Source organism: Mizuhopecten yessoensis, unplaced genomic scaffold (assembly GCF_002113885.1).
Source record: "Mizuhopecten yessoensis strain PY_sf001 unplaced genomic scaffold, ASM211388v2 scaffold5695, whole genome shotgun sequence".
NCBI classification, from domain to species: domain Eukaryota; kingdom Metazoa; phylum Mollusca; class Bivalvia; order Pectinida; family Pectinidae; genus Mizuhopecten; species Mizuhopecten yessoensis.
Window position 1 is genome coordinate 45,415 of NW_018406177.1, and position 11,847 is coordinate 57,261.

Below are 11,847 nucleotides of genomic sequence, written 5' to 3' on the forward strand. Positions count from 1 at the left end.
ATAATAAGCTATGGCACAACATAGGTATACTTTCCAAAGTTAAAATGACAAGCATTCAATTGTATACTTAGCCCTCGGTTAGACATATGCACATATATACATGTAAGTTTAAACTGCCTTCGTGTGCTGTTGAATCAACTAGCATACACGAACTTGGCTATAGTAATGTGAGAACAGCGTTAGATTATTTGAAAGCAAGGCAAGTACACGTGGTTTACGTTTAAACCAATGCAGAATTAACCCACAAGACTATGTTTGTATTAGCAAAGAATAGATAAATAACATCGGACGCCAGCAGTAATTAACCGGTGATCACAGATAATTTTCAGTTACTTACACTATACTGACAGTCAAGTCAAATGATAATGAAGCTGGAGGTTGAAAAAATGTAAACATGGAGATATTATAACGTTTCACACATATCTAATCAAATGTATATTTTATAACTTGCAGTGAACATGAAATAACTTTCCAATATCAAGTAACAAAACAATGTCGAAGCATAATTGTCTGTAAAATCAGAACAGTACAAGAAGGTATTAATAAACAATCACTAAGATAGTTACAAATACTCTCTTTGTCATAAACATTAAATTGTTAAATTTGAAGGTGAACCAATTTCCTCCACAGATAATCAAGACAATCTGGCACTTTTCTCATTTCCAATCAATGTAACACGAATGCTTGAATGTCGTAAATGTGTTAGTTGAACTATCACATTAGTAATAGCATAACACTTCAAAAATTTTCACTTGGTAACTAATAACCAAATTTGATATAAAAAGTTGTTACATGGTCTTGGTAACATTTTCTCAAATTAATTGTGCTGGTCTTTTTTATTGATTACAGATTACAAAATAGGAAATAAGTGTTTTAGAAATGGCGTCGTCTCCACAAGGTATATACACTGGCCTCAAGACCAAAATGAAAAATGCATATTACACCGACAACATGGTCAATAATCTCGAGAACTTCAGAGCTGAGGCTTCAACCTTTCTATCTGGTCCAGGTGAATATCAAGACCTTTCCTTTCTAAAGATATGTGAGAATTTGGAAGGAAACGGAGATATTGGCTGGAATAAGCTCGAGAATCTAAAAACACTCGTACAAAGTACGACTGGAGGAAAAAAGCAACTTCTTGATATGATCAACGATGCTGAAAGAGAAATACAGCCGAGTTTGCCAGGTAATTATTTTTTACATTTTATTCCCATTATAATAAGTCTAGAATTGGTAGCACAATACTAACTTGTATAGGGATATATACCAATAGGTTGTAGGATGAGTTTTAAATTGAAAATTGAAAAGAGATCAATGAAATTCCCCAGTTCCAACACAGACTTGTCATATGCTAGTTTTTATTTCTGTTTGTATACGCCCATCAAAACATTAGAAATCTGCCAGTAAGTAATGAACAATATAAATATCCTTTGTTTTGATAGTGTCAGATGAATCGGTTATTGGATCAAAGGAGTAATTTTATTTATATTTTCTTGGTTTGAAATATATACAAAGGGAGACATTTCCAATAAAAAAAACCAATAGTGTATAGGTCATAAAGGATATATTCCTTCAGCAAAAGCTGGTCATTGTACAATATATATTTAAAATGTTTCATTTGTAACATGAGTACAGTATATTTTCTCCTTTAACCGCAAATTCCAAAAAGAGTTCTCAACTTCAATGAGAACAAATATAGTACAAATGCTTCTCCTTACATTTTTATATTGTCATACATTTAGATACAATAATGCATCAAAAAGATTTTTAAGAATGTCCGATAGATTTGTTCCGCCTCACGGTTTTGTTTAAACGTGTAATGCTAGTTTTCGTGTCGGTCAAAAGTCCTGATACACTTTTGGAGTTTTTTTTGTAAATGAAAGTTTGTAAAATGGTTTTTAAAAAAAAAATTAATACAGAAATGTACGTTTTGTTTCATTTGCTTCTTACAATTTTTTTTTTTCTGTTTATGAGATATGGAAATTGCTTGTATTGGATGTGATGAAAAATAATTATTCAGAGTTTCAGGGTTTATCCTGAAAAAAACCCCAAATTACTCACTACTAGAACGTTGAAAAAATCGAAAGAGCAACCCCAGGTGTAGGTGACCACTCGTTTTAATCAATTGCGAGCGTTCTGTAATTTGTTTTTTTCAACAAATCCCGAAGATCATTGTATGTTTAACAATTTTTCCTCCATAGATAGATAGATAGATATCTTTATTTCCCTTCATTATCATGAAGATTATGAACATATATACATACAATCAAACATTTAGAATTATGAAGTCCTTCTCATGGTCGCCTGTGTGTTACCATGCTGAAACAAAATTGTATTTTTTTTTCTCCATTAAATGTAGGTGGTTTCAAGTATTATACTGATGATCATATACAATCTAAATAACACCTTAGTGAGATTGTTTTCAAACCTATATTCATCAAAATCCGTCATCTTTTAAGGATTATGCATAATTTAATTTTATAAAAACGAGTTCTGCTGCTTCTGGGAAAAATTTAACGGTTGGTGTGACCATTTCAGAGAAGTAATTTAGTTTGTTGACTGCAAAGACATAAAACAACCATATACTGTTTCTACATAAACACTTGAAATTCTAAAAAGAAATGTAAAACAAGTAAACATAGTTTTCGAAAACAGGTTCAGCGAGATGGTTGCCACCGAAGAGCGATGCACAGAAACTGGAATTAAGAGGTATGTGTACCAAATATAAACGTATACAATTGTTACGGTTGTTTTCATACCTTGGAAGTAAATACACTGTTTTAGCTCGTCCGGTCCGTAGTGGCGCTGGATCCGTACGTTGGTCTTCTGTCTGCGTTCTTCTTTAAACCAATTCGTTTTTTTAATAAACCATAATTAATGTCTCATTTGCAAATTATGTGAAATCTTCCAAATCAAATGAGCTGTATAGTGATGATAATTGTACTATGGTGTTATAAGGACCGTGTTGTCAGTTTTTTAAAACTTTATCTTAACTTTTCAAATGTTTACACTAAAATAAATAAGATAACATTATCAATCTAATGTTAAGATAATTCAACCTGACTTCAGTGTTTATTTCTGATAAGAAAAGGATTAACCTATTCATTGAAATGAATATATAATATTTGGTTCAAAAATCAAATAAATAATATGCATTTCATAAATTAGAACATATTCCTGTGTTATATGTTATGCTATTTTATCTTGTAAACTTTATGCTATTGCAAATATGGCATTGTAGCGTGCCAATATGTGAAAACACGAAAATATATTAAATTCTTTATTTTCTGTGTGGATATTATTTATTATTCAGAATAACTCTTCTGTGGACCATCGCAACTATCAAAGTTACTATCTGTTAATTACTTATTATAAGTAAACTTATGTCAACAATTCTCACTAATGCGATACGCAAATAAGACAACAAAATAGTAAGATTATTTCACTTTTCACGAGTTTGGTTTCACCTGCTAGGGCAAATCATCTCAACCCAATATGTAAACACATGCATAAAAAACAATTCATTAATAACTATGTATTAAATACTTATCATTCCAAGTAACTCGGATGTGAACAATTCCCACTAATTAGATAGACTTATTAGCCTAAATAAACAAAGATATTTTTTTCTCACTTTTCAAGAATTGGGTTGCACCTGCTAGGACAGAGTATATCAACCCAATATGTGAAAACATGGACAAATGTTCTAAATTCCTTAGTTACTATAGGTTAATTACTTATTATTCAAAGTAACTCGAATGTGAACGATTCCCACGAATTCGATACACTTATTAGCCAAAATATACAAAGTTATTTTTTTTCACTTTTGACGAATTGGGTTGCACCTGCTGGGACAGATTATATCAACCCAATATGTAAAAACAGGAAAAAACGTTTTAAAATTCTTAGTTACTAACTGTTAATTACTTCTTATTCAAAACTCTATGTGAACAACTCCCGCTTATCAGATTTTTTTTTCAATTTTCACGAATTGGGTTGCACCTGCTAGAGCAAAGCATATCAGCCCAATTTGTAAAAACATGCTCTTTCTTTATCAAATTCATTAAATACAATGTGTTTAATGCTTATCATTCAAAGTAACACTAACGTGAATACGAATTGGGTTGAACCTGCTAGGGCAAATCATATCAACCGAATATTTAGGATTATGTTTAATTTTACAATGCGTGTTACACAGCATTACAGTGACCATTAAACTATCAAGAATGGGTTTAGCTTCCAGGTAACAGAACAGGTTAATAACATGTTTATGATTGACCGGAGTTTATCTGACCTGTGCCTTACAAAGAGAGTTGATATGTGATACCGTATGACCGTTATGAAAGCACAACTGGACGTTGAGTATTTGTTATCTGCATTCGTTTTGGTCTGTAGCACCCCTTCACCTGGATTTTCACACCTTGGCGGGTTACGTAAGTGCCCCGGGTGTGGGAAACTACGGTCCAAGTTCAGATACAAAATGGCTATGTAAAGTACCTGTATACGTGACCGTGTCAATACGTGTATGTGCTATTTTACTTGTGTTGATTTGGGTCGTTTTATACACACCGAAAAAAACCCATTTCTAAACTTAGAAAATATAGATAAAAAATCTGCTGATATCTGTAGCTAGAATATATAGATATATATTTAAAAATCAAGTTTATATGTTAAAACACGAGGCCGTATTTTTTAAGCCATTTCTCAATTTACATCAACCACGATTGTCATCGCACAACGTTCGTCCACCGTCCGCACAAATGTGCGCAAGCAATAATCGTCTAGATTTCAATCGTTCGCACATCGTGCATACATCGTGCACACTCCGTGCGCACATCGCATGCACACCTCACATCGTGTAACGTTGTGCGTTCCCACAACTGTATGGTTTTTTTTCACGAATTGGGTTACACCTGCTAGGGCAAATCATATCAAACCAATTTGTGAAAAACATGTCAAATGCTTTTTTGGGTAACATTGTGTTAATTACTTATTATGCATTATCATTGACGAACTGCTATTTGCGATATATCTTGTAAAGGATTTTTTAATTTCTATTTTTTATTTATCTATTTTGATCAAATTTGCTAGGTATCAAATACAAGATGTATACAGGGGTTTGATGGGTAACCAAATCCCTGCTTATTTAATGAAGCTGCTGCATTCAGATGTAATTGATTGTTTTGCACACAATATCTTATGACAGTGATTGGTATTTGTTAGACCACAAACATGTGTAACGCATTTAATAACCAATACTTTAAAATCAAAACATTAATTGAGGATTCTGCTCAAAGAATGTGAGGTTGTTTTTTTCTAGATTGGATGGGGATGCTTTTTATAGGTTGATAACTTTAGGCTAGGTAGGTAATTTTGAAGAATAGCATTTCATTATTAGAATTGTAAGGAAATTTGGACTTCCTTTTTCAGTTTTAAGGCCTGGTTTCTCCAAATAATAAAGTGATGTTCATAGAATTATATTTGATAAGTTCAGTGTCTGAGAGGAATCAAATGTACTGTAGAGTTAACAAAAACAGACTGGTGGTTCAAATTTCATACTCCTGAACTCAAGGTTCATATTATCAACATTTTAAGTGTGATGTTAAAGAATGGTGTTCTGTGTATGTTCTTGTATCTTATTTTAAGTGTAATGTCAAATAACAGTAGTGTGTGTGTACCTATCTATAATTTCAAATGACAAGCTGAAATCAATTCATGAAGTGATTGGTGGGCGTTTGGCTGGTTTTTGTGGTAGTCAAATATGTGTTTATGGGTAGTGTGAGGTTTTTAGCAATGCATATAAGGGCTGTACTTTGATAAAACTGAACGTCGAGATGTATTTTATTGGGTCAAGTAGAAACAGACAGACATTGTATGTTTTCAAACACACTGTGATAAAAAGGTAGAAAAGATTTGGGAAAGGGAATGGGGATTTGAATGTATATTTAGCAACTTTTATGAAAGATCAGCGGTTGTGGCAATTTTTCTGAGAAATACGTTTAAATGCACAATACATGGTAGTAGAATTGACAATTCAGGGAGGTTTATCATTATAGATGTTACAATTGATAATTGCCTAACTCTAGCTAGTATATATTGACCAAACCAGGGTAGCTCAGACTTATTTATGAATTTACTTAATACTTTGAAAGTATTCAACAATTCTACTTTAATAGTATGTAGTGACTGGAATGCTGTATAAGCCAGATACATAGACACAAAAAAAAACACTATTAGACATGATAATAATCAAAGAGCTCAGGAAACCATCACAGATATAATAGATACTTATGAACTTGTTTATTCATGGAGACAGCTTGATCCTGAATTGAGAAATTTCACGTGGAATCGAACAAAAACCATACAACAGATTAGATTAGATATTTTTTGGTCTCAGAAGACTTTTGTTTTCGAACTAAAGACTCAAAGATTATACAGGGATATAAAACAGACCACTCCGGCATTGTTTAAGAAGTTAATTCTAAAAACAATGAAAAAGGGGGAAGGATATTTGAAACATAACACAGCACTGCAGGAGGACACTACATACATACAAAAGGTAAAAAACTACATAACAGAGACAATAAAAGATTATTACGTAGAGGGTGATATGAAAAATATGGAAGACATAGTATTCAGAATTAACGACCAATTGTTCGATTTTAAAAATGAAAAAAAGATCTATCACTATAACATATCCAATAGCACAAACAAAACAAAACAGGAAACTAGAGAAAGATTTAGAGACTACAATATCAACAATAGCAAAAATCCGTTAAAACATGGTAGAAATATTAATGCTTAGGTCAAAAGCAAATTGGTATGGAAATGGGGAGAAAGCGACAATATATTATTGTGATTAAGAAAAAAATCATCAAGTGGATCCAGTCTCTCCATATCTATTTATAAATGAAGTAGAACTTTTTGTCTTTTTCAATTACATTGACTACTGGTATTAAAGGACTAGTTATATCTGGAAACGAGTTTGACCTTGGGGAATATGCTGATGATGCCTATCCTTTACTTGATGGCATTTGTCAGTCTCTGTACACAGTAGCGCATTATCTGGACTAAAGATAACATACGTAAAGAGTATTCACAGGAAAAAATTGGTGAAGATTTGAATCATTAAGGGTCTACATCTAACCTCAGGTTCTCAGGCATTGTTTTTCACTTGAACTTCAAGAAATGGAAAAGTTAAATTTTGAACCTAAACTACAACAAATAAATATATTTTTAAGATAATGGAAATACAGATACCTCAGCTGGTTGGTCGTATTTCACTTGTAATACCAATGTGTGTTCACCTATTTACTTATCCCCCAAATCTAACACAGAAGTTCATCAAAAAGTAAATAAAACTCTCAAAATTTCATATGGAACTTAAATGTGGATTAGAAAAGGTCAAATGGTCAAATATATCAAGGTCAAAAGAATACAAAGATTATATGGAGACCAAAGTGTCCTTTTGAAAGATTTTTTTCTGACAGACTATTTCTGACTTAAACATGACACAATATAGCAACTTAAATCTGACAGGCTATATCTGACTTAAACTTGACACAATTTAGCTGAATTAACCCCGACACACTATAGTTAACTTAAACATGACACAGCATAGGTGACTTAACTCTGACACACTAAAGCTGACTTAACTCTGACATACTATAGCTGACTTAAACTTAACACAATAAAGCTGACTTAAGCCTGACACATTATAGCTGATTCAACTCTGACATTCTATAGCTGACTTAACACGGACACACTATAGCTGACTTAACCGTGACACACTATAGCCGACTTTACTCTGACATACTACAGCTGACTTAAACTTAACACAATATAGCTGACTTAAGCCTGACACATTATAGCTGACTTAAACATGACATAGTATAGCTTACTTAACTCTGACACACAATAGCTGACTTTAATCTGACATACTATTTCTGACTTTAACATAACACTATAGCTGACTTAACTATGGCATACGATAGCATATTTCAATTTGACACACTATAGATGACTAAGCCCTTACACACTACAGCTGACTTAACCCTGACACACTATATCTGACTTAATATTGACACACTATAGCTTACTTAACTTTGACACACTATAGCTGACTTAACCCTGACATACTATAGCTGATTTAACCCTGACACACTATAGCTGACTTAACCCTGACACACTATAACTGACTTAACTATGACATACGATAGCATATTTCAATTTGACACACTATAGCTGACTAGGCCCTTACACACTATAGCTGTCTCAACCCTGACGCACTATAGCTTACTTAATATTGACACACTATAGCTTACTTAACCCTGACACACTATAGCTGACTTACTATTGACACACTATAGCTGATTTAACCAAGACACACTATAGCTGACATAACCCTGACACACTATAGCTGACTTTCATGTTACTATGACATGACCATACACATTCACAAAGGATGCAGCTTGTAACTCAGTGCATATTTTGGAGGCAGAGTAAATGTGTCTTCAAAATAATAAATAAACGCATTCTGAAAATACTTTGAAAGACTAGAGTGAGAATAACAACAAACGGTATCATGAATTTTATTATTGCATTGGTGCGGACCACAACACCCTCATGTTTTCACATATTGGCACGTTACATGGTATATTGCAGCTAACAGGACTTGTGTGCAATTAGTAAAATATACTGTATATTGCAATATTTTTCATAATTTTTGAAACGTCAGTTGGCAATTGTTGGACCATAACTAGTGTCACCATAGACAGGATATCAAAATAGACAGATGGTCGCTATTGACAGGTGGTTATTATATAGACACAGATCAAATGCCAACATCAGGTGCTAAAGACTGAACGCCATTAGGACCTGTCTTGCCTAATTACGCTTTGATCTGCTTTAAGTCGGTATTCATATAGACAATAGCATAATTATGAGAAGTTCTTTTTACACAACCAATAAAATGTTCTATGTGACGTTTCGATGACTAGTACGATATGTACACGTCACCTTCATCAGACAAATGACCAATTAAGCGTATGCACACAAAGGTGTTAAATGTGTTCAAAAGGCTTCTCTGAAACTATCTGGTGGTTTTCACCAATATTTTATAGAAAGAGCATCCGCTGATGAGCTGATGATCTTGGACAAGAAACACAGAATCAAAGTTCATCATATGATGTAAATTCACTTGCGATACAAGGGAGATAACTCTTTTAGGTTTCAAAGAATTTGCGTTTTAAGGCTTAGTCATGAAAATAATTCGCTGTTATAACATTTAAGACAACCAACGGTATCAAATATTCAAATTTTATATCAAATACTAGATACAGACCCGTACACGTTTGCTGTTCCACCTTGGACGCAAACGCTACGGAAGTTCTACTCAAGTGCAACGGATACAGTTCGCAAGTGCTACGCAAACGGTACAGATGTGCTACGCAAACGGTCGATTCGTTTGTGGTGACAAGAACGGGTTTAAAAACGGAAGCATATAAAACATCTAAAAGCAAACGAATATACCTACAATGCATAGGACGAAAGGTCAGTAAACTGTAGGCTACAAAGAGGCACACAAGAATGTTTAAAACTTTGCCACTTCCTTTGGATAATGGAATGAGCGTGAAACAAACAGAAATGTCTCGTGATTTATGAAGATCACAAAGACCTGTCGTACGCTAACAGATCAACGCGACACACAGATAATAATAAATTATGGTCAGAAGTATTTCCACCTGCTTTACCAAATGAAAGATTAATTGATATTGACAGTAAGTAAACTGGTTACGGTTTTGTTTTAACGAGAAACGTAATAATTAATAGGCAAAATAATAAAAAACAAATTGAAAGAATTTCAGACTCCTGTGTTATGGGTGCGATACCTCTATGTCAATTTTTTCCCTATCGTCATACAAACTTCCATACACTTCTGGTTTTCTCGAAGGAGGTTGGAGACCGATAACTTGTTTAATCATTAGTACATGCAAATACGTTCATTGCAAGTTTGAAATTTGTAATATCCTGTCTTATAGGCCTATTAATTAAATATCATTCATTTCGCTTTGAAAATATTCCGCAAAAGTTTCAATAGAACGTTTCACAAACGCGTTTTTAAAAGGAAAGATGTAGACGCAAGTGCTACGGAAACAATACGGAAATGCTACGAAAACGCAACGCAAGTGCTACAGAAAGGGTACGGTAATCGTACGGAAATGCCAATAAATATGTTGAAAGAATATATATCCAACTCCTAAGTTTTGTAACAGTATACTTACTTTGTGAATGCCGAGTGCGGTTCTACGCCATTGGCGTATATATTTGACAAAATATTGATGATTGGGTTATTTAGCAAACGAAACGAGTTGGTGTATACACATTTTATCTGACGGGAAGTTATCTGAAAACCCTTCACGAAAATGTTTTTTTTAAGATTACTCTGCAACTGCTTTGTTCCTCATACTTCACCTAGCTTTCCTAGTTAATTGTTTAAATAATTACGAATCAACCATAACTATATTATAATATTATTGTTAAGCTGAAATAAACTTCATAATGCCACTAATGTGTAATACTAACTTTAATTTCCTGTACCTTGACTGTTCGACTGTTCGAGTAGTTAGGATGGTGTAGTTATACAATATAGTGACATTTATCTTAGTGGATCATTAGTACTCATTATCTTATGTTTTCCCACTGTTTGATTTAAATTATAGAATTTTGGACGAATAATCAAATGTTTAAACTCTTTACGTTAACAGATGAGTCAATTGTTGTGTTAATGGAGAAGGAAGAATATCGAGTAAATGAGGGTGCTACAGCCTACTTAGACTGCTCGGTAGACCCAAAACCGAAACGTGTCATCTGGAAAAAGGGAGACAAAATCCGAGTAGACAAACGAATCCCTATGAACAATAAAAAATACTATTGTTCTGGTCCACCTGACCCAACACTTATTATACGGTCAGCAGAGAAAAAAGACGCGGCTCACTACCAATGTACTGCCAAGGATATTGATACCGCCAATAATATTGAAATAGAAGTTAAAGGCGATACTGTTCTATTAGAAGTGGGTAAGTGCAGACTAGTTATGTCATACAAAATTGAAAAAGGATATTCTCTTTTTTCTGTCAATGTCAAAATGAAATGATTATAACGGCATTCATTTGACAATGTTTTTTTCTGAGTTAAATATAGTAACGGTGAATAAAGCGTTTTGTTTTCTGAAAAATGGATCCGCCAATGCATAGTTCATTTTATCCACTGATGTCATGATAATTACGGAATAAAATGCACACCAATGGACCGTAAATCTGTTGTAAATCAATATTGCACGATTCCGCATGTATTTAGATGAAAGCAGTCAAATATTTAGTTTTTTAGTCGCAAGCCTGATCTGATTGTAAATAAAATACCCTTACCATATGCATAGTATACCCAGTGAAGCATTTGTCAGTAACATTCTGGGCTTTTCTTTGTTTCAAAGTTATGAAATATATGAATGACTTTTCTGTAGAATAACTACAAATTTTAAAAAGTGTTCGAAAATACGATTCTAGTGTGCTATTGCACTGTGTTTACGGTACAGTTTGATCTATAATACCATGAAAGAAAGTAAAGCTGTCTGGCTCGCTTATTGCAAAAACAGTAATAGGTTCTGTTAAATTATCTAAATTGTTGCTTCGAATGAAGATAGGGGACGCTGCATACATCAAACACATCGATCTTTTTCTTCATCAGCGTCAGGAGCAAATGAGTCGGACAGTTACAGAAATGACAGATCGAGATCTCGTTCTCGGGACAGACAGAGGGAATCTCGCAGGTAAAAACCGATTTCTGTTA

General features: G+C 33.5%; 1 protein-coding gene across 1 annotated transcript; it reads left to right on the forward strand.

The window, feature by feature from the left end:
• Positions 1-769: 769 nt before the first annotated feature.
• On the forward strand, positions 770-11,827 carry LOC110451013 (the record flags this gene model as incomplete). Its single annotated transcript, XM_021498839.1, has 4 exons — positions 770-1,186; positions 2,656-2,709; positions 10,767-11,078; positions 11,746-11,827. Coding segments are annotated over exons 1-4 (755 nt in total), but the record flags the coding sequence as incomplete, so codon positions are not given.
• Between the last annotated feature and the right edge of the window lie 20 nt (positions 11,828-11,847).